General features: G+C 43.7%; 1 protein-coding gene across 1 annotated transcript in view; it reads right to left on the reverse strand.

Moving 5' to 3' along the window:
* Positions 1-3,708: 3,708 nt before the first annotated feature.
* Positions 3,709-24,949, reverse strand: part of si:ch73-236j9.2 (solute carrier family 35 member E2A) — a 105,204-nt gene continuing 83,963 nt past the window's right edge. Inside the window, exons 7-9 of the mRNA XM_060931616.1 lie at positions 21,472-21,544; positions 9,071-9,216; positions 3,709-7,833 (exon numbers count right to left, since the gene is read on the reverse strand). Of these exons, the coding sequence (XP_060787599.1) occupies positions 7,605-7,833; positions 9,071-9,216; positions 21,472-21,544 (448 nt within the window). The 3' untranslated portion in view covers positions 3,709-7,604. The remainder of the gene's footprint in view (positions 7,834-9,070; positions 9,217-21,471; positions 21,545-24,949) is intronic.

Below are 24,949 nucleotides of genomic sequence, written 5' to 3' on the forward strand. Positions count from 1 at the left end.
TCAGGGTGATACGAGGAGCAGGTAACAGCCCACCCCTCCTCTCTCTCTTGAGGAGTTCCTTGAGGATTTCCCATTAGAACAAATGCAAGATGAGACTCTGCATCATGCTTTTGACCAAGTGAGAGTAATCTATGGTCATCCTCTCCAGCTAAATGCAACCCCCTCCTTCCCATACTTTGCAATTATTAAAGATAGGCTATACCGAGTGATGCAGGATGCTCAAATTAGATTGGTTGGCACGGGGATATTGCTTTATTTTAGTCTTAGTGGACTATGCAACGCGATATCCGGAAGCAGTTCCGCTGCATAATATTTCCACCTGTAATGTGGCAGAGGTGCTGTTTAAAATTATCTCCCTAGTCGGGATTCCCAAAGAAATCCTGACTGACCAAGGCACTACGTTTATGTCACGCACACTTCCCAAGCTTTATGAGTTATTGGGGATTAAATCCATCCACACCAGCGTCTATCACACACAAACAGATTGCTTGGTAGAACAGTTCAAACAAACACTTAAGAATTTAATTTGGAAGTTTGTAAACGAAGATGCACGTAATTGGGATAAATGGCTGGAGCCCCTGTTATTCGCAGTATGGGAGGTCCCACAAGCCTCCATGGAATTCTCCCCATTCGAATTATTATATGAGCATAAGCCTCGCGGCATTTTGGATGTGCTGTGGAAAAACTGGGAGGAGGGACCTTCAAATAGTAAAAACGAAATTCAGTACATTCTCAACCTGCATGCAAAGTGCCACACACTCACTTGCTTAAAGCGAGATGGCCTTTTGATTTCATAAAATCGGTGAAATTTAGTTCTCTCTGAAATTTGGTCATTGCGATGTATGTTTATTTCTGTAATATTTCACAAAATGTCAGGTCATTCTGTGGCTGGGAAGTTATTTAATTTGAGGGGATTCCCAAGCATATAACGCGCATGAAATCACTCGCGTCGCGCAGTCAGAGGAAGTCCGTGTGCACATGTGCAGGTTTACCTTTGACCGTGCACTGACAGTTCCATCATTCTGTCGCTAAACGAACAGCTGATCACACAGAGGTGCTCGCTGACCGCCGATGTTTATTAGTTTGGTCCTGCGTTTCCTTTCATTCACAACATAACGCCTTTTCTTCTCGCTTTCCGTTACTGTAGTCGGTCTTCCACGTTTCATTCGCACAGTCACATCCTCCATTTTTCTCTCCTGTTTTTGTATCCCACAATGTCTTGCGTGAACAAGGAAAGCCCACCACATGATGCATGACGTAGTAGCTTGAATGGGGTCATGGTGAAGCAGGAAAAAATAGTGGAGAATTTAAGGCCATGTGGCTGCTGCAGGCCATACGGTTCCCCGGCCTGCTTCAGCCAGGGAAGGTGTGTGGCGAAGTCATTAAACCTGTTGTCAATCAATGTTGTAATGACAGAGCAAAGAAAAGGAGGGAGAGTGCGAAGGGGGGAGCTCTTCCGACCAGAGCACCAGGGTGTGCGCGCGCGAATGAGTGAAAGTAAATACTTAAAAGCAGTAAGGAAAAGAACCAAAATAAAGCTTGTATTGACACCATTCCCCACCTGACTGCACTTCAATATTCCTCCCATGCTCGAATCTTACTACACTGATAAAAGTAAAAAAAAAAAAAAAAAAGATTTTCAGTAGTTTTACTGACCAACTTAATTGTATTTTGTAAATATAAACAAAGATGCGGCACGGTGGTGTAGTGGTTAGCGCTGTCGCCTCACAGCAAGAAGGTCTGGGTTCGAGCCCCGTGGCCGGCGAGGGCCTTTCTGTGCGGAGTTTGCATGTTCTCCCCGTGTCCGCGTGGGTTTCCTCCGGGTGCTCCGGTTTCCCCCACAGTCCAAAGACATGCAGGTTAGGTTAACTGGTGACTCTAAATTGACCGTAGGTGTGAATGTGAGTGTGAATGGTTGTCTGTGTCTATGTGTCAGCCCTGTGATGACCTGGCGACTTGTCCAGGGTGTACCCCGCCTTTCGCCCGTAGTCAGCTGGGATAGGCTCCAGCTTGCCTGCGACCCTGTAGAAGGATAAAGCGGCTAGAGATAATGAGATGAGATAAACAAAGATAGAATTTGATGTCTGCAACAGGCTCAAAAAAAGTTGGGACAGAGGCAAAATAAGACTAAAAAGTTTATAGGATATTCAAGTCAGACCATTTTGGAAGATTCCACAATAAGCAGGTTAACTGGTAACAGGTGAGGGTATCATGGTTGAGTATAAAAGGAGCAGCACCAAAGGCTCAGTCTTTGCAAGCAAGGATGGGCCGTGGCTCACACCTCATCTCATCTCTCATCTCATTATCTCTAGCCGCTTTATCCTTCTACAGGGTCGCAGGCAAGCTGGAGCCCATCCCAGCTGACTACGGGCGAAAGGCGGGGTACACCCTGGACAAGTCGCCAGGTCATCACAGGGCTGACACATAGACACAGACAACCATTCACACTCACACCTACGGTCAATTTAGAGTCACCAGTTAACCTAACCTGCATGTCTTTGGACTGTGGGGGAAACCGGAGCACCCGGAGGAAACCCACGCGGACACGGGGAGAACATGCAAACTCCACACAGAAAGGCCCTCACCGGCCATGGGGCTCGAACCCAGGACCTTCTTGCTGTGAGGCGACAGCGCTAACCACTACACCACCGTGCCACCCTGGCTCACACCTTTTGTGGCAAAATTTGTGAACGAGCTGTTAGTCAATTCCAAAAGAAATTCTCTCAGTGAAAGATTTTAGGTATTTCAAAATCTACAGTACATAATATCGTAAAAAGATTCAGGGAATTCAGAGGCATCTCAGTGCGTACAGGGCAAGGTCGGAAACCACTGTTGAATGTGCAGTGTGACCTTTGAGTCCTCAGGCGGCACTGCCTAAGAAACCATCATGCTAATGTGAGAAATATGACCAGATGGGATCGGGAGTACTTCGCAAAACCGTTGTCACTTAACATAGTCTGCCGCTGTATCCCGAAATGCAACCCGAAACTGTATTATACAAGGCGGAAACCATTCATCAATTCTATGCAGAAACGCTACAGATTTCTCTGGGCCCGAACTCATATCAGATGGACCAAAAGACAGTGGAAATCCTCTCAAGACTGCAGTAGTCCCTGTTGCTTGTGCACCTTTTCCAGCCAGCCTTTTCAGCAATGACCTTCTGTGGCTTATCCTCCTTGTGGAGGGTGTCGATGATTGATTTGTCTTCTGGACAACTGTCAAGTCAGCAGTCTTCTCCATAATTGTGATTGTGTGTACTGAATTAGACCAAGAGATACACAGTATTTATACTGTTTTACTCAAACTCGAATTTAAATACTTAATATTTAAAGGGTTTTTTTTGCACTGTGGGCCATAATTATCAAAATTAAAATAGAAAACTGCTTGAAACATTTGTTTATGTGTAATGAGTCTAGAATACATTACAATTTTGCTTTCTTAAATAACTGATGAAAAATAGTGAAATTTTTTTTACAATATTCTAATTGTTTGAGATGCATTAGTATGTGTATGCATGCGTATACACACACACACACACACACACACACACACACACACACACACACACACACACACACACTCTCCATGATCCATTAACTCCTGTCGTCATGTAATGCGTGCTTCTGAAACAGACAAAAGCACAATTTGTTGCTCATTTCTTGCACAGCCTTTGGGGACGCTGACCAGTAAGAATGAAAATAAACATGAAAAGATGTATTCCGTTTAATATAAATTTAAAATTACAAAAATCATACCCATACACCATCAATGCACAGATTGCACATTTACACACAGGTCAGACCAATTTGTACAGACAAAACTACATTGTCAGTATTAAAACGTAAGCTTCATTCGGCGATCATGTACAAACAGACAGAAATGGCCATAATCGGTCTTTCCACTTTGAAGAAAATCATATTGATATGTTAACTTGTAAGGGAAAGATATTAAATTACAGTTTAAAAACGTCCAGCTAATGAGAGCAATTTTAAAAATTGAAATGTCAGCACACAGGTTAAGAACACAAAGCTTCATTTACAACTCACTTCTACACAGATCAAGTAAAATACAAGAACCCGATGCTCTTAGGCTACATCCACACGACAACGGCAACGAGATTTTTTTTTTTTTTAAATATCGCGTCCACATGGGCAACGGATCAGTAAAATATCAGGTTCATATGGCAACGCAACGCTCGCTGAAAACGATGCAATACACATGCCACACCTCTACGTGCACTGTAAGACGGTCCCATCGGAGACACCAGAACAATAGAAGTAGTAGACGCATGTGCATAAACCCCTTCTTCTGTAGCATTAGCCACATAAAGTTTTGATTATTAATCAGTAGCGTAAAACGAAAGACGCGGAAAGAGGAATGAACGGGGGTAGATGGAGAGAGAGAGGAATGAACGGGGGTAGATGGAGAGAGAGAGGAATGAACGGGGGTAGATGGAAGCCGGTACGCCAACATTCTGAGATCCTCCAGAATTCTTTAATGGTCCGGAATAAATTGAATGCTACATGTTGATGGATTACTTTGTTCTTCTACGCCCTTTTTGAGGAATGTATTGTCGGACTTAAACCAACATCTGAAGAGGTGAGATCGCTCCTTTTTTTTTTCCCTATGTTTGCTGGCGGGATTGTTTTTGTTTTGAATGAATGGGGGTAGATGGAGAGAGAGAGAGGAATGAACGGGGGTAGATGGAAGCCGGTACGCCAACATTCTGAGATCCTCCAGAATTCTTTAATGGTCCGGAATAAATTGAATGCTACACGTTGATGGATTACTTTGTTCTTCTACGCCCTTTTTGAGGAATGTATTGTCGGACTTAAACCAACATCTGAAGAGGTGAGATCGCTCCTTTTTTTTTTCCCTATGTTTGCTGGCGGGATTGTTTTTGTTTTTGGAAAGCGCACGGGCGGTGCGCGGTTTGGTACTGCTTCCGCAGTGTTTGGACTAAAGACTCTGCCCTAAGGGCTATTCTCACACTCTCTCTCTGCACCATTACACAATAAATATTCACAGTGAAAATATTTTGTAAGCGTGTTTCATGAACCAAGTTATAGGATTTGTTGACAACTCGCATCGAATTCGTTACACTTCTACCCGGCGTGAAGCACTGACAGTCATGTGGTTGTGACGTCATCATAAACAAATCCGTTCTACTCATCCAGACGACTTCGCAACGGCGCCGTTGCCAGATTTTTTCACTCTGGAACCCGTTCTCAAAAGATTTCGTTTTGGGGCACCCAAAACGCCGGTGCCGTGTGGACGCCAGGCCGAAACGATAAACAATTTTATCAGATTCACCTGAATCCGTTGCCGTGTGGACAGGGCCTAAGTTGAGTCTCAAATCGACGACTGACTAATTATTAAAACAGCCTTTAGTTCAGTAGTCGAAGAAGCACAGTTCTGTCAATAATATTCTGTCGGCAAGTAATAACACATTTGGCCCAGTGGGGGGCGGGGAAGTCGAAACTAAAATGGTCCAAAGGACAGACTTTTCTGCACATAAAAACAAATCAGAATCAGAGGTATACCTTCATTTATTTGCATCAAAGTGCCTGGCATCAATACTCATGGATGCAGTGCAACATCCCTGTATAACAAACAGAACTCTGTTAGTAACTAAACAACAAATATCTCTGCAAGCAGAAAAAAAAAAAGAATACAGGGATGCAACAATACATCAATATGTATCAACAGGTCATACATTAACACCCAAGGATGCACTCCGTTGCATGCTGGTGTAAAAAGGATCACGGTTTAAAATAAAAAACAAAAACTAATATCTTCCTACTTCACAACAAAGTGGTCATAGCTGCTCATCGCTACCTGAATAAATCACGGTATATTGTGTGCCTGATTAAATCCTGAAATGAGGAAAAAATCGTCTCTGACAATCATTTATTAGTGAAATGGATTTCTCGACTCTCCTCCTCCAATTTCAAGCTTTAAATAGTTTTGTCTGAACAGGCACATTTTCCTAATAGTCAAGCATTTATTTCTAGAAAGAAGCAAATTTATTTGAACAAATATTATTTAAAAGAAAAAAAAAAAAAAATCACAAGACGACAAACTGACCAGAGTCGTCCATCACTGTGCTGGTTTTGCCTGACTTTCATTGGCTCATAATAATGTTATTGGTCTACTTCTGGTCAGTCATGGTCCGGACTGATTTGGCCCCTAAATAGACATTGTTTTTGGTCAATATTAATTTAAGGGCTTGGTTATAACCATAATATATTCGTACTTTCTGCAGCTTCAAAAAGACATAATAAAAATGTACCCTTTGGCTGAAATGTCTTTTCATTCTCTGCTTTTAAATGCCTTATTCATTAGTGGTCACAATCAGGAATCTTTAAAAAAAAAAAAGTCAGAATATGAAATCTTAAAAAAAAAATTTTTTACCAAGCTACATTGACAATGCTACATTAATATTAGCATGTTGTTAGCATTTGTGCTACAAGGCTGACACTGGTCAACAGTTGGACAAGAAAGTAGGCAGAGGAATTTCAGACACGCTCAAAGAATATTTTGGAACAATTTGTCTCGTCTCGTCTTCTTCCGCTTATCCGGGGCCGGGTCGCGGAGGCAGCAGTCTGAGCATGGAAGCCCAAACCTCCCTCTCCCAGCTCCTTGGGAAGAACACCGAGGCGTTCCCAGGCCAACCGAGAGACATAGTCCTTCCAGCGTGTTCTAGGTCTTCCCCGGGGCCTCCTCCCAGGGGGACATGCCTAGAACACCTCCCCAGGGAGGCGTCCAGGAGGCATCCGAAAGAGATGCCCGAGCCACCTCAGCTGATTCCTCTCGATGTGGAGAAGCAGCGGCTCTACTCCAAGGTCCTCCCGAGTGACTGTGCTTCTCACCCTATCTCTAAGGGAGCGCCCAGCCACCCTGCGAAGGAAACTAATTTCAGCCGCTTGTATCCGCGATCAACCCAAGGAACAATTTGTTTCTTGGGTTGAACCTCCAGCCCTACTTTCAGACGTCACAGCTGGATGGTGGTGCAAAAACGGCGGCTCCTCTTTTCGCCGCTCACCAAACCTGAAATCGGTTCCAGTACTAGTTTTACAACACAACCTTGCTGATATTCCCCTAACCACGTTTCCACTATTTTATAAACCCCTGTGATGTTGATTAGATCGTATTGATTGTGTACGTGCAAGCAAAAAAACAAAGTTTGTAAATGTACAGAAGCAACAGATATTCATATCTATCTATCTATCTATCTATCTATCTATCTATCTATCTATCTATCTATCTATCTATCTATCTATCTATCCTGCCAACTAATCACCAAGTCGTCTAATTAAGACGGCAACGTGACTGTGCACATATACCGAGATTAAAAGAAATTGAACAAATCACCAAAGTATATTTTGCTTCTGGACAATTAAAAAAAAACAAAAACTGTTCCTTATTGGACACTCTACCTCAAGTTATACAAGTGACCACTCAAGTGAGGTATCGGGTACGTCATAAAGGGTACTCGATGAGGATGTGTTGTAAAAATAGTTGGAATAATACTTCTCTTCGTCTCTTGGTAAAATAAATATACGAAAAACGTCTATCCTCATCGGATTCAAGTCCCATCTGATTCAGTCAGCTGCTTTCATGATGGATTCTTGAAGTAAGGGTCTGTGGTCCAAATCTGCTGACTGGGCGAGAGCCTGCAGAGTACATCTCTGCACTTGTTTGGCCTTGTTGTACAGCATAACGCCCACAACCACCATTACGGTGCCCAATGCAGACAACAGCGTGATTGGGTTACTGAACACGATGATGCTCAGCCAGATGGATAAAGCATGCTTGACTGTGCTTGCCACGCTGAAAGAAAAAAACACCACAAAAGGATTATTATGCAAGCAGAGAAAGCTTTACTCTGTGAATCTGGGTGTTAAAATTACATTTTACGGGGGCGTCGTGGCTCAGGTGGATAAGGCGCCATACACTACCGTTCAAAAAAGTTTGGGGTCACCCAGACAATTTTGTGTTTTCCATGAAAAGTCGCACTTTGATTTCCCACCATAAGTTGTAAAATGAATAGAAAATATAGTCGAGACATTTTTCTGGCCATTTTGAGCATTTAATCGACCCCACAAATGTGATGCTCCAGAAACTCAATCTGCTCAAAGGAAGGTCAGTTTTATAGCTTCTCTAAAGAGCTCAACTGTTTTCAGCTGTGCTAACATGATTGTACAAGGGTTTTCTAATCATCCATTAGCCTTCTGAGGCAATGAGCAAACACATTGTACCATTAAAACACTGGAGTGATAGTTGCTGGAAATGGGCCTCTATACACCTATGGAGATATTGCACCAAAAACTAGACATTTGCAGCTAGAATAGTCATTTACCACATTAGCAATGTATAGAGTGGATTTCTGATTAGTTTAAAGTGATCTTCATTGAAAAGAACAGTGCTTTTCTTTCAAAAATAAGGACATTTCAAAGTGACCCCAAACTTCTGAACGGTAGTGTACCATAAATCCGGGGACCCGGGTTCGATTCCGACCCGAGGTCATTTCCCGATCCCTCCCCGTCTCTCTCCCGCTCATTTCTTGTCTCTACGCTGTCCTATCCAATAACGGTGAAAAAAGCCCCCGAAAAATTACATTTTACACCACTGCTCTGTTGATTTCTCGAATCTGACTGGTCAGAAGATAGAACAGCACTTCTGACTTATACAAATCGCACGTTGCCATTTCTATAGTAACGGCCCGTTCACAGGGACTTGCATGGCAGACCTTCGAACAGAATGAAATTTCAAACAGGAGTTCTGGCAAATTGCGGTGGTATAAGAAACGAGACACTTACGGAGCACTGTGAGCCGTTTAAGCTTCTTATTGGTACAAGTCAACGTTAAATTAAACCAACCGACCAACTTGGTTCGGAACAGCTTCAGTGCTCCTTGGCAGTCGATGGAACTGTCTTGGCGCGACGAACACCGTTCTCTCAAAAGATATCCCCTTTTTCAGTTATGGTGCTCAGTCCATATTCTAAGTACACATCTGTCAGTGTTTTATAATAACTACAGTGATTCAAAGACCAAATGCTGTTCCTACCTGAAAGTGACCGGTGATATGCGTCCCATGAGGGCGTAGGCCGTTACGCTCTGGAGATGAAACAGGATTCCGTCAAACAGCAGCAGCACCACGATGTCCTGGGTCAGGTTTAAGCTACGCCCACTTTTCCCAAACAAATGGATATCCTGCGAGTACAAGGAGGATTAGACTTCCAGGTGACACTTAGTGGTCCATATTTTATGAACTACTGTATAAAAACATGCTTCATCTGCCTTAGAAAATTTCTGTAATAAAAATGTCCTGATTCCTAGTGTTGCCCAAGAAGGACCCTGCACGAGTATTATTTTCTTGAAGAGCATGAATGAGGTCAAGTTTATAAAATTGTTGAAATTTAGTTCCCTCTGAAATTTGGTCATTGTGATGTGTTTATTTCTGGAATATCTTAAAAAAAAACAAAAACAAACAAAAAAAAAAAACCCACAGGTCATTCTGTGGCTAGGAAGTTATTTAATTTGAGGGGATTCCCTAACAAATAACATGCATGAAATCGCTCGCTTCAAGCAGACAGAGGGAGTCTGTGTGCACATGTGCAGGTTTACCACCTTCTTTTCCTTCTTCTTTTGGGTTTTACGGCAGCTGGCATCCAGTGTTGCATTACTGCCATCTACAGGTTTACCTTTGACTGTGCACTGACCGTTCCATCATTCTGTCGCTAAACAAACAGCTGATCACACCGAGGTGCTCGCTGACTCAAAGTCCTTCCCACACCATTCAAGGGAGCGTTTGGCAGCACCGATCTCCGTTTCCGTAGCCCTCGGCCTCTCGCCTATATTACATAGCAAGGGTTACAGTGGGGGGCTGGTCCTCTGGTAACCGCGAGAGTTTGACTCCCCACTCGCATCTGTATTGCAGCGTGCCTTGCCAGACGGCAGTAGGCACCATTTTTATGATGGTCTTTGGTATGACCCAACTGTGAGTAGAACTCGTGATCTCCTGATCGAGAGGCGGACACGCGAACCACTAGGCCACTCACCGGTGCTGACCGCCGATATTTATTATTTTGGTCCTGAGTTTCCTTTCCTTCGCAACATAACATCTTTTCTTCTCACTTTGTTACTGTAGTCGGTCTTTCACGTTTCATTTGCGTCCTCCATTTTTCTCTCCTGTTTCAAATTAGTATCCCATAATGCCTTGCGTCAACGGGGGAAGCCCACCACATGATGCATGACGTAGTATCTTGTATTGCGTCATGGTGAAGCAGGAAAAAATAGCGGAGAATTTAGGGCCACGTGACTCTAAATTCATCATTTGTTCCATTTACAAAAAAAAAAAACCTAATAAAATTGGAAGTCTGTGATTCGAATTCAGTAGCTTTCGGTCCACTAAACAAAAATAACTGAGTGTTGCGGAAACTTTTTATGACCTACACTTGAAAGCTCGAAAAAGCAGTCTAGCTTTAAAATGCTCTGCAAAACATTTACTCATCAATAAATATCAACCTATAAAGTACTGAGCAGGTGTTTTATATACATTGTTTCTTAGGTTTTGTGCATCTTCTGCATTAGCGTGTCAATATAAATGAGATTTACACTGAAATTGAGTTTGAAATTTTTTTTAAACAAACCAACCAACAAATTTTCCTGATAGAACTGCACTAAAGTGTACCCTTGAATTGAACAGCACAGCACAGTGATGTACATAGCAGATATTTTGCAGGTACGGGTTTTATCTTCTTAAATGTAAATTAAGAACGGACTAACTTGGCATTCTTGCCCTTAATATCTTGCTGTTTGCGACCAGGTCCCTTTTAGAAAGGGTACGCATAGTATGTGGGATACATTTGGCCTGATGTATAAGCCATTTAAGGTTACGCAAAAGCTGGGGAGGGGGAGGAAAAAAAAAAAAAAAACACCCACACCACTAATCCATGCAATAGTGATCTTGCTGATGAGAAAACGATGAGTAAGCCAAATGCCTCAATGGCATGTTGCCAGTTACTGCTGACTTCCCGAAAGATACAATATGTGACCCCTCACTGAATCCAGGGACACATGTCGGCTGAAACGAATCCGAGATAATCGCAAAAGAACCATTTTTTTTCGAAATTTGTGATTTTTGTTTTTTTCCATCATGTGCAAGTTGAGATCTTGAAGAATGCAATCAGTATTTCAGATAATAGATTGTTTTGTTGGAAAAGCATAAATTTTTTGTTGCAAATTGTCTCATTTTTGTCAGGACTGTAGCCTGCTGGGGGGTGTGGGTAAATTACCATATGGGCCATTCACATGATAATTTAAGTCTTTTTTTTTTTCGTGAATCAGCTGTATGATACGAGCTGAGCTCGTGGCTACTTAGCTGCATACAGGCATGTAATTTCACTATGGAATGAGTTATTAAACAGAGTGCAGAGGAGCTGAAACACCGTGAAGCAAACAGACACACGGTATTTACATCGGCGATAACCATTTCTAGCAAAAAAAACGCAACCTCGTTTTCCAGATTGAATGGAATACTTGAATGATCGGATGATACACGGACCGTTCTAGGATTATATTCCATCGGAGGCATTGATGTGTGCAAGGCGCCGTTTCTCTTTCTGATGGGGTAAGTTTATTAATCTAAGGCTGTGTGGTTATTTTTGCATGTAACGGAGAGTGTTGTGGTTTGGTTAAGCCTAGGTCACAACCAGACGCATGATTTTTTGGCCGTGTGATTTTTGGCGTTTCCCAAATCGCTGCGTTTTTTTTTTTTGTGTTCATGGAGAAAGACGCGCGTTGGCCGTAAGTTTGTCTTGCAACCTGAAAAAAACGTAAGCGCCCGTAGAGTTTGTTTGACATGACAAAGAACCTCTGCGGCTCGAAAATCAGCACATCACACGCGCGCTCTCGTGCGTTTCATGCGCGCTCTCCGTGTGTTTCTTGCGTTTTTTGCATGTAGACCGGCTGTAGGAGCGCGTACTGTACGGCCGGTTGTGACCGAGGCTTTACATGAAACTAGTGTTGTGTTAGTTGTGTCATCATCGTGCTATCTTTCTTTCTTACGGTGTGAGTAATTTTTCAACCACAAAACGTTAAAGTATACTTTAGGACTTATTTTTGTACTTCATAATTGTGTTGGGCATACTTTGCATGGAAGGAAAATTGACGTGGTGATCTTTGTTTACATGAAAGTAGTATCGTGCTAGCTAGTAGGGGGTAGGGCTTTCCTTAATGTCATGCAAATGAGCAGCATTATGTGCCCGCCCTACACCCAGAGTAGCTGAGATGGAAAACTTTGAGGGCGATTTTCTCCCTTTTCTGTTTTAAGAAGTATACACTTTCAAAAGGCCACACATTCTTCAAATATTGTCAGATCACATGGAAGGCATCATTGGAAAGCTTAGAAACTGTACTTTCTGAATCTGTCAATAACTCAAAATGCCCCCGGGCCAACATGTGTCCCTGGATTCTGTGATCTGCCACATATGTGCTACAGCTTCACTTTCATCTGTGTACCATGGGAAACACTGTAATACCATTATACTCAAAACCACAAACTTGGCGTGGACTTTGGATATGTTTAGCCTGCAACCTGGAGGACGAGTTATGAGGTTATGCAGTTACATAAGACGCACAGGACTACAAAAGGCCCAGTGTGAGATGTATGCATCCATTTGTTTCAGAATTTAATCTGATGGATGACATTTACTGTGCCTCAAAAAGCACATATTAAATGTACGTGATGGTTTTTGATTCATACATTAGTCCAAAGAGGTGCTATAGTCTATAGGTAGTCTATAGATTTCACAGTATGTTAACACAGTTTCAGGATATTTTCGGAGACACGGTGGTGTAGTGGGTAGCACTGTTGCCTCACAGCAAGAAGGTTCTGGGTTCGAGCCCAGCGGCTGACGGGGGCATTTCCGTGTGGAGTTTGCATGTTCTCCCCGTGTCTGCGTGGGTTTCCTCCGGGTGCTCCGATTTCCCCAACAGTTCAAAGACATGCAGTTCAGTTAACATGGGGCAGCCGTGGCCTGAGGTTGGACTGAAGTGCCTTTGAGCAAGGCACCTAACCCCCTGGGTGCTGTAGCACAGCTGCCCACTGCTCTGGGTGCGTGTGCGCTCATGCTCACTTGTGTCTGTGCGCGCATGTGCGAGTTCACTGCTTCAGATGGATTAAATGCAGAGGAGAAATTTTACTATGTGCTCAAGTCTGTGCATGTGACCAATAAAAACTACTTCTTATTCTCCTTTACTTCCCCGAGCTGTGAAACTATGACAAAGCCCTACATGTTCTTTTTGCGGCACAAGTTTCTGGGCACATGTCTATTTAGTACTGCTGCTGGAAGATATTTGTGGTAACTACGATGGATGGAAAATTCCAAGCACACAACATACAGGGGGCTGCAAAAGTAGGTATACAGTAAGGATTATATGTGAGCAGCAGCAGCAGGACAACTTCTACTTTCTGCAGGATGGGGCGCCACTGCACTTCACACTCAATGTGCGTGCGCTACTTGACAAAGAATTTCCCAACAGGTGGATTGGACGTCGGGGAGCCATTGACTGGCCACCACGTTCGCCGGATCTTACCCCTATGGACTTCTTTTTCTGGGGATGTGTACAATATAGGGTTTTCACACGCAAGCCACGTTCTGTTGATGCCATGATTCAGTTCATACGGGAGGCTTGCCAGGAAATCGATGCTGATAAAGACCTTTGTGCCAGTGTGTGCATGGGTGTCCACACTCGACTAGTGGAGTGTGTGAATGCCGGGGGCAAACAGTTTGAACATCTGAGGGATCAATATGTTTATTACTGATATGTTTGTATAATCAATAAAAACACTTTGTGCAAACATTTTGTTTTTCATTACTGTATACCTACTTTTGCAGCCCCCTGTATACACACACACACACTTTACCGTAATACACTGCTTGCTGTACGGCTTGTGGGTGTGGCAAGTTGTGCTTGCTTGATTGATCAGAAGACGTTCAGAGGTTTGACCTATGCTAGGAACACAGTAACTCGCCAAAACCCTCCAGAAGCATCGCTTCTCTAACGAGTCCTTTTCAAATGTCGTCTACAGTGGTGCTTGAAAGTTTGTTAACCCTTTAGAGTTTTCTAGATTTCTGCATAAATAGGACCTAAAACATGATCAGATTTTCACACATCTTTAAAGTAGATAAAGAGAACCCAATTAAACAAATGAGAAAACATACTAGTTGGTCATTTATTTCAGGAAAATGATCCAATATCATATCAGCGAGTGGCAAAAGTATGTGAACCTCCAGGATTAGCAGTTCATTTGAAAGTGAAATTAGAGTCCGGTGTTTTCAGTCAGTCAGGTGTGAGTGTTTGCCCTGTTTTACAACCCCGATTCCAAAGAAATTGGGACACTCTGTAAACTGTAAAAAAAAAATAAAAACAGAATGCAAAAATCTGCAAATCATGGAAACCCTACAGTTCATTGAAAATAGTACAAAGACACTATCAAATGTTGAAACTGAGAAATTTTGTTTTATGAAAAATATATGCTCATTTTGAATTTGATGTCAGCAACACGTTTCAGAAAAGTTGGGACAGGGGCAACAAAAGACTGAAAAATTTGTGTAATGCTTAAAAAACAAACAAAAAAAACCCTAATTTGGTTAATTAGCAACAGGTCAGTAACATGATTGGGTATAAAAAGAGCATCCCAGAGAGGCAGAGTCTCTCAGAAGTAAAGATGGGGAGGGGTTCACCATTCTATGAAAGACTGAGTGGGCAAACAGTGCAACAATTTAAGAATAACGTTCCTCAATGTAAAATTGTAAAGAATTTGGGGATCACATCATCTATGGTACGTAATATCATTAAAATATTCAGAGAATCTGGAGAAATCTCTGGATGCAAGAGACAAGGCTGAAAACTGACATTGGATGCCTGTGATCTTCAGACCCTCAGGTGACACTACAGTAAAAGCAGACACGTGTCTGTAGTGGAAATCACTGTATGGGCTCAGGAACACTCCAGAAAACCATCGTCTGTGAAAACAGTTCATTACTGCATCCACAAATGCAAGTTAAAACCAGATATAAACAATATCCAGAAACACCATCACCTTCTCTGGGCCAGAGCTCTTTTATGATGGACTGAGGCGAAGTGGAAATTTGTCCCGAGGTCTGACGAAATCAAAAGTAGAAATTATTTTTCGAAATCATGGACACCACGTCCTCCAGGCTAAAGAGGAGAGGGACCATCCGGCTTGTTATGAGTGCACAGTTCAAAAGCCAGCATCTGTGATGGTATGAGGATGCATTAGTGCACATGACATGGGTAGCTTGTACATCTGGGAAGGCATCATTAATGCTGAATGATATATACACATTTCAGAGCAATATGCTGCCATTCAGACAAAATATTTTTCAGGGATGGCCTTCCAAGACAACGCCAAACTGCTTTCTGCACATATTAAAACTGCATGGCTTTGTAGTAAGAGAGTCTGGGTGCTAAACTGGCCTGCCTGCAGTCCAGACCTATCTCCTATTTAAAACATTTGGCGCATTATGAAGCGCAAAATACAACAAAGGAGACCCCGAGAGACCCCTGTTGAGCAACTGAAATTGTCTATTGGGCAAGAATGAGACATTTCTCTTTTAAAACTACAGCAATTGGTCTCCTCAGTTCCCAAACATTTACAGAGTGCTGTTAAAATGTGGTGTTTACATGTTTGTCTTCGTCGGTGTGCTCGAGTGATTGTATGTTTTCATCGCATTTGTCCGTCCCTAAGCGCACATACAGCTGTGGGACTCTTTCTGACGTTGGCAACACTTTTTTCTGTAAGTTAAACCTGGCACACGCTAAGGAGCTACATGACCTCGGGCTACTCCGGCGGCCTGCTTTGACATCGACCCCTACTACTGCTGCACACCCGCAGAGGAAGCGCCGTAGGCGGTGCGAGAGGAGGCAGAAGTGGGGAAAGCGCAGGGGTATCCGGGCCAGGCTAATGGCTAATCCACACAAGCCGGCTATACCGTCCATCGTACTCGCCAATGTACGCTCCTTGGATAACAAACTGGACTATATACCCCTTTTGAGAGTGACCCAGCAGACTGTGAGAGAGTGCTGTGTTTTTGTGTTCACGGAAACATGGCTCAATGACAGCATACCGGACTCCGCCATCCAGCTCGACCGGCTAACATGCTACCAAGGAGGCAAGACCTGCAACGGCAGGGTCTGTGTTTACATCAGGGATGCTTGGTGTCAGGACGCTGTGGTAGTTTGCAGACACTGTTCACCCCTTGTGGAGTTTATGATCATCAAGTGCCGGCCCTTCTATCTACCGAGGGAGTTTTCTGCCATTCTGCTTGTTGCAGTTTACATTTCTCCCAGCTGCAACAACAACGACAGGGACAAGGCACTGAGTGAACTGTACTGTGCCATCAGTGACCAACAGACAGCCCATCCAGAGGGACTTCTCATTGTAGCTGGAGATTTCAACCACACAAATCTCAAAACAGTGTTTCCTCAGTTACATCAACACACTGACTTTGCAACACGGGGAAACAACACACTGGACCTGGTTTACACAACACTGATGCCCCTTTTCCACCAAAGCAGTTCCAGGGCTGGTTCGGGGCCAGTGCTTAGTTTGGAACCGGGTTTTCTGTTTCCACTGACAAAGAACTGGCTCTGGGGCCAGAAAAACTGGTTCCAGGCTAGCACCAACTCTTTGATGGGCCAGAGGAAAGAACTGCTTACGTCAGCGGGGGGGCGGAGTTGTTAAGACCAACAACAATAACAAGACCGCGAAAGATCGCCATTTTTAAGCGGCAAGAAGCCGCAGCTGTACAAACGCAAAGTCATCCATTATTATTGTTGTTGTTGTTGCTGCTGCTGCTGCTGCTTCTTCCGTGTTGTTTTTGCTTCGATATTCGCGCCAAGGTTTAAGCAAACGTAGCGACATAACTGACGTATACAGCAACGTAATGACGTATACAGCAACGTAATGACGTGGCACCGCGAGCGATGGAAAAGCAAACTGGTTCTCAGCTGGCTCGCAAGTTGAACGAGTTGTGAACCAGCACCAGCACTGGCTCCGAACCAGCCCTGGAACTGATTTGGTGGAAAAGGGGTATGAGAAGAGCATACAAGACCTCCCCCTCCCCCATCTCAGTGCTTCAGACCACATCACTTATGCTAATGCAAGCATACAGGCCGAAGGTCAAAGTCACCAGACTGGTCCAGAAGCAGGTACGAGTGTGGCCAGAGGGTGCTTCCTCAGCACTTCAGGACTGCTTTAATATCACAGACTGGGACATGTTTAAGCAGGCAGCCACTTACAACCACCAGATCAACATCCAGGAGTGTTCAGACACTGTTACAGCCTACATTAGTAAATGCATTGATGATGTCACGGACATTAAGACCATCATGGTACGGGCCAACCAGAAACCATGGCTGACGGGGGAAGTCTATCGGTTACTGAAAGCCCGGAACGCTGCTTTCAGAGCAGATGATGAGGCTGGTCTGAGATCAGCAAGAGCCAACTTGTCCCGTGGCATCAGACTAGCAAAGAGGCAGTACAGCAGCAGGATAGCCCATCATTTCACTGACAGCAGAGACACAAGGAGCCTGTGGCAGGGGATACAGACCATCACGGACTATAAACATCAACCACAGACCTGTGACAAGGACATCACTCTGCTGAACAGTCTAAACAACTTCTTTGGACGGTTTGAAGCCGACAACAGCATGCCTGCACAGAAAACACCACCCCTTCCGGATGACCAGGTGCTGTCCCTGTCTCCAGCCAATGTGAGGAGAGCCCTCTCCAGGATCAACACCCGCAAAGCTGTAGGACCTGACAACATTCCAGGTCGTGTGCTAAAGGACTGTGCAGAGGAGCTCACAGATGTCCTCACAGACATCTTCAACACCTCCCTGAGCCAAGCTGTTGTCCCCACCTGCTTCAAGAGCACCACCATCATCCCTGTTCCAAAGAAGGCCTCTCCATCCTGCTTCAACAACTACCGCCCTGTGGCACTGACCCCCATCATTATGAAGTGCTTTGAGCGGTTAGTTATGCAGCACATCAAATCCATCCTCCCTCCCTCCATGGATTTGTACCAATTTGCATATCGGGCCAATCGGTCCACTGATGATGCAATCTCCACTGCTCTCCACTCAGCTCTCACTCACCTGGACACTAAGGACTCTTACATGCAGATGCTGTTCTTAAACTTTAGTTCAGCATTTAGCACAATCATCCCCCGGCAGCTGATACAGAAACTGGACTGTCTAGGACTTAACACCTCCCTCTGCAACTGGTTGCTGGACTTCCTGACCGGAAGACCACAGGCAGTCTGGGTCGGCAGCAACACATCCAGCACCATCATACTGAACACAGGGGCCCCCCAAGGATGTGTGCTCAGCCCCCTTCTCTTCACCCTGCTGACCCACGACTGCACACCAACACACAACAGCAACCTCTTCATCAAGTTTGCGGATGACACGACTGTGGTGGGACTCACTGACAACAATGATGAGTCATACTACAGGGACGAGGTGAGCCAACTGGCCGCGTGGTGCAGAGACAACAATCTCTCTCTTAATGTGGAGAAGACGAAGGAGATGGTCGTCGACTTCCGGAGAACCTCCACCCAGCATCCTCCATGGACCATCAACGGTGCCGCTGTGGAGAGAGTGAGCAGCACCAAGTTCCTGGGTGTGTACCTCAGCGAGGCTCTCTCCTGGAGCAGCAACACCGCATCGCTGGCCAGGAAAGCTCAGCAGCGCCTCAACTTCCTCCGCAGACTGAAAAGAGCTAGAGCACCAGTCCCTATCATGCACATCTTCTACCGCGGAACCACTGAGAGCATCCTGACCAGCTGCATCACTGTGTGGTACGGCAGCTGTACTACATCCTGGTGGAAGACCCTGCAGCGCATAGTGAGAGCAGCTGAGATCATCGGTGTCCCCCTACCCTCCCTTCAGGATATTTACAACACACGCCTGGTCCGCAGAGCACTCAGCATTGCGGACGACTCCACCCATCCCAACCACCACTTCTTCAGCCTCCTGCCTTCTGGGAGGAGAATGAGAAGCCTCCGGGCGAGAACCAGCAGACTGAGAGACAGCTTCATCCACCAAGCCGTCAGGATAATGAACTCCCTCCCAGGCCAGTACCCCCTTCCCTTAATACACAAACCAAATGTCACCAGCCACTTTAACGAAATTCAATTGCACTATGTAAAAACTGTTTACAATACTGTTTACACATTATTTTTTTTAGTTAATTGCACAATATAAAAACTGTTTACAACACTGTTTTTATACTTTATACATCTTTTATCTTTGATAGACTTCACTGCTATACTGTTTATACTGTCATATCTGCCATATTTATACTTGCACTGTAAATTCTGCTCATACTGCCAAATTTATTTATATTTATACTGATAATTCTGTTTATATCGTGCTATATTGTCCTACTGTCAGACTGCTGTTCCCGTTTACATTGTTCATTCTGTTTATACTGTCATTCGTCACATTTAAATTTATACCGTTAATTCTGTTCACACTGCCACATTTGCCATATTTATACTTTCAGGATTGCCACTGTCTTTTCTTAGATAGCTTTAGCTTGTGTGTGTGTGTGTGTGTGTGTATATATATATATATATATATATATATATATATATATATATATATATACACACACATACTCACCGGCCACTTTATTAGGTACACCATGCTAGTAACGGGTTGGACCCCCTTTTGCCTTCAGAACTGCCTCAATTCTTCGTGGCATAGATTCAACAAGGTGCTGGAAGCATTCCTCAGAGAGTTTGGTCCATATTGACATGATGGCATCACACAGTTGGCGCAGATTTGTCGGCTGCACATCCATGATGCGAATCTCCCGTTCCACCACATCCCAAAGATGCTCTATTGGATTGAGATCTGGTGACTGTGGAGGCCATTTGAGTACAGTGAACTCATTGTCATGTTCAAGAAACCAGTCTGAGATGATTCCAGCTTTATGACATGGCGCATTATCCTGCTGAAAGTAGCCATCAGAAGTTGGGTACATTGTGGTCATAAAGGGATGGACATGGTCAGCAACAATACTCAGGTAGGCTGTGGCGTTGCAACGATGCTCAATTGGTACCAAGGGACCCAAAGAGTGCCAAGAAAATATTCCCCACACCATTACACCACCACCACCAGCCTGAACCGTTGATACAAGGCAGGATGGATCCATGCTTTCATGTTGTTGACGCCAAATTCTGACCCTACCATTCGAATGTCGCAGCAGAAATCGAGACTCATCAGACCAGGCAACGTTTTTCCAATCTTCTATTGTCCAATTTCGATGAGCTTGTGCAAATTGTAGCCTCAGTTTCCTGTTCTTAGCTGAAAGGAGTGGCACCCGGCGTGGTCTTCTGCTGCTGTAGCCCATCTGCCTCAAAGTTCGACGTACTGTGCGTTCAGAGATGCTCTTCTGCCTACCTTGGTTGTAACGGGTGGTTATTTGAGTCACTGTTGCCTTTCTATCAGCTCGAACCAGTCTGGCCATTCTCCTCTGACCTCTGGCATCAACAAGGCATTTCCGCCCACAGAACTGCCGCTCACTGGATATTTTTTCTTTTTCGGACCATTCTCTGTAAACCCTAGAGATGGTTGTGCGTGAAAATCCCAGTAGATCAGCAGTTTCTGAAATACTCAGACCAGCCCTTCTGGCACCAACAACCATGCCACGTTCAAAGTCACTCAAATCACCTTTCTTCCCCATACTGATGCTCGGTTTGAACTGCAGGAGATTGTCTTGACCATGTCTACATGCCTAAATGAACTGAGTTGCCGCCATGTGATTGGCTGATTAGAAATTAAGTGTTAACGAGCAGTTGGACAGGTGTACCTAATAAAGTGGCCGGTGAGTGTATATACACACACGCACCTTTTTTTTTTTAAGTTTATATCCTTCTCCTATATTTCATATTTCATGTTTATTACTGTTTGCACCGCGGATAAGAGGGAAACGCAATTTTAGTTCTCTGTATGTCCTGCACATATGGCATTATTGATAATAAAGTTGACTTGAACTTGAAAGTAGAGGTGATGCAACACGGTGGTAAACATGCCCCTGTCCCAGCTTTTCTGAAACGTGTTCCTGACATCAAAATGAGCAGATATTTTTCAAAAAACAATAAAATCTCAGTTTCAACATTTGATATGCTTTGTATTATTTTCAATGAAATATAGGGTTTCCATGTTTTGCAAATTATCACATTGTTTAATTTACAGTTACACAGCATCCCAACTTTTTTGGAATTGGGGGTTGTAAGTAAGTAGAGGGGAAAAAGAAAAAAAAAATTAAAAAAAAAAAAAATAAAAACGTACCCTGACTGTAACAAACCTACTACCGAATGCTATTATAGTTCATTTAAAAAAAAAAGAAAAAAGGAATTGACTGACCATAAGGAAGGCCCAGGCAGGAATGAGCATGAACACGGCAGCTGTACTAGTGAAGAACTGCAGTTCTGGAGGGCTAAATTGGGGGAGGGAAAAAAAAAAAAATTACATTAACAAACTATATGAGCCACTTTTATAGAAATTCCAGCTTCCAAATCTACACTACATTAATGTTTAATAACACTTCACTTGCATCAAATTTTTTTTTTAACTATATACAAACCCCATTTCCAGAAAAGTTGGGATATTTTTCAGCATGCAGTAAAAACAAAAATCTGATTTAATTTACGTGAAACTTTATTTAACTAACAAAAGTACAAATAACATTTTTTTAATAGTTTTATTGACCAACTTCACTGTATTTTGTAAATATAAATGAAGTAAGAATTTCATGCTTGCAACACACTCAAAGTTGGGTTGGACAGAGGAATTACCACCATGGTGTTACGTCACTCACTCACGGCGGCCTCAGCCGAGTCGCATGCCTGGAGTCCCAATCCTGTCGATCAGCTATGCAGTTGGCTAGCTCAGCAGTACTGGCAGCACCCACGTCCCTTTTCAGGGTGTCAATGGAGGTTGCGGGGGGATGGCCTCGACTTCTGCAACCGTGGAGAGGCTCTCACAGCACAAGCTCACTGGCAGGCAGATTCTTGTACTTGAAGTACCTGAGCAAAGGTTGTGACCCCAGATGGCAATACCGAGGAATTTGAAAATCACAACAGGAGTGCTACAGGGAGATATTCTTGCCCCTTTTCTTTCTGTGATGGTGCTTGATTATGCTCTTCGGAAGGCTATTTGTGGTAGAGAATCCGACCTCGGGTTTACGTTAACGCCGAGATGCTCTCGTGGAAACCCGGAAAAGGTAATCGCAAACTTGGACTTTGCCGATGACATCGCGCTGCTATCTAACGATGTCCAACAGGCACAGACATTGCTGGCTAGTGTTGAGAAGGAATGTAATCGCACTGGGGGTGTTACATCACCTTTCCTTTTCATAAACACTTTTTATTCGCATGGGAAATAAAGATAGTAATTGTTGCAGTATGGAATTTGTCCATTCTTGCTTGATACAAGACTTCAGCTGCTCAACAGTCTGTGGTCGCTGTTGTCCGATTCTCCTATTCATGATGTGTCATACATTCTTAATAGGAGACAGATCTGGACTGGCAGCAGGCCAGTCAAGCACACACACACTGATTATGAAGCCACACTATTGTAACCTGTGCAAAATGAGGTCTGGCATGGTCCTGCTCAAATAAGCATGGACTTCCTGGGAAGAGACGTTGCCTTGATGGCAACACGTCTCTCTAAAATCCCAAGATATCAATGGTACCTTCACACACATGCAACTCACCCATGCCGTGGGCACTGATGCCCCATACCATCACAGATGCTGGCTTTTGCACCTTTCTCTGATAAACTGGATGGTCATGTTCACCTTTGGCAGTGAGAACTCTACGTCCAGTTTTCCTGAAAACAAGCTGAAATGTGGACTCATCTGACCACAGTACACATGCCCACTGTCTTTCAGTCCATCTGAGAGGAGTTCAGGCCCAGAGAAATTGGTGGCATTTCTGCATAGAATTGATGAATGGCTTCCTCCTTGTGTAATAGTTTCAGGCTACATTTCTGGATGCAGTGATGGACTGTGTTAAGTGGCCACGGTTTTCCGAAGTATTCCTGAGCCCATGTGGCTGTGTTTGTCACATTAGCATGACAGTTTCTCAGGCAGTGCCGCCTGAGGGCTTGAAGGTCACACACATTCAACACTGGTTTCCATCCTGGCCCTTTACGCACCAAGATGTCACCGAATTCCCTGAATCTTTTCACAATTTTATGTACTGTAGATTCTGAAAGACCTAAAATCTTTCATTGAGAAATGTTCTTTTTTTAACTGACTCACAATTCTGTCACAAATTTTGACACAAAGGTGTGAGCCATGACCCATCCTTGCTTTAAAAGACTGAGCCTTTGGTGCTGCTCCTTTTATACCCAACCATGATACCCTCACCTGTTCCCAATTAACCTGCTTATTGTGGAATCTTCTAAAATGGTCTTACTTGAATATCCTATAAACTTTTCAGTCTTATTTTGCCTCTGTACCAACTTTTTTTTTTTTGAGCATGTTGCAGGCATTATACAACCCCGATTCCAAAAAAGTTGGGACAAAGTACAAATTGTAAATAAAAACGAATGCAATAATTTACAAATCTCAAAAACTGATATTGTATTCACAATAGAACACAGACAACATATCAAATGTCGAAAGTGAGACATTTTGAAATTTCATGCCAAATATTGGCTCATTTGAAATTTCATGACAGCAACACATCTCAAAGTTGGGACAGGGGCAATAAGAGGTTGGAAAAGTTAAAGGTACAAAAAAGGAACAGCTGGAGGACCAAATTGCAACTCATTAGGTCAATTGGCAATAGGTCATTAACATGACTGGGTATAAAAAGAGCATCTTGGAGTGGCAGCAGCTCTCAGAAGTAAAGATGGGAAGAGGATCACCAATCCCCCTAATTCTGCGCCGACAAATAGTGGCGCAATATCAGAAAGGAGTTCGACAGTGTAAAATTGCAAAGAGTTTGAGCATATCATCATCTACAGTGCATATCATCATCAAAAGATTCAGAGAATCTGGAAGAATCTGTGCGTAAGGGTCAAGGCCGGAAAACCATACTGGGTGCCCGTGATCTTCGGGCCCTTAGACGGCACTGCATCACATCCAGGCATGCTTCTGTATTGGAAATCACAAAATGGGCTCAGGAATATTTCCAGAGAACATTATCTGTGAACACAATTCACCGTGCCATCCGCCATTGCCAGCTAAAACTCGATAGTTCAAAGAAGAAGCCGTATCTAAACATGATCCAGAAGCGCAGACGTCTTCTCTGGGCCAAGGCTCATTTAAAATGGACTGTGGCAAAGTCGAAAACTGTTCTGTGGTCAGACGAATCAAAATTTGAAGTTCTTTATGGAAATCAGGGACGCCGTGTCATTCGGACTAAAGAGGAGAAGGACGACCCAAGTTGTTATCAGCGCTCAGTTCAGAAGCCTGCATCTCTGATGGTATGGGGTTGCATTAGTGTGTGTGGCATGGGCAGCTTACACATCTGGAAAGACACCATCAATGCTGAAAGGTATATCCAGGTTCTAGAGCAACATACGCTCCCATCCAGACGACATCTCTTTCAGGGAAGACCTTGTATTTTCCAACATGACAATGCCAAACCACATACTGCATCAATTACAGCATCATGGCTGCGTAGAAGAAGGGTCCGGGTACTGAACTGGCCAGCCTGCAGTCCAGATCTTTCACCCATAGAAAACATTTGGCGCATCATAAAACGGAAGATACGACAAAAGAGACCTAAGACAGTTGAGCAACTAGAATCCTACATTAGACAAGAATGGGTTAACATTCCTATCCCTAAACTTGAGCAACTTGTCTCCTCAGTCCCCAGACGTTTACAGA

Source organism: Neoarius graeffei, chromosome 10 (assembly GCF_027579695.1).
Source record: "Neoarius graeffei isolate fNeoGra1 chromosome 10, fNeoGra1.pri, whole genome shotgun sequence".
Classification (NCBI taxonomy): Eukaryota; Metazoa; Chordata; class Actinopteri; order Siluriformes; family Ariidae; genus Neoarius; species Neoarius graeffei.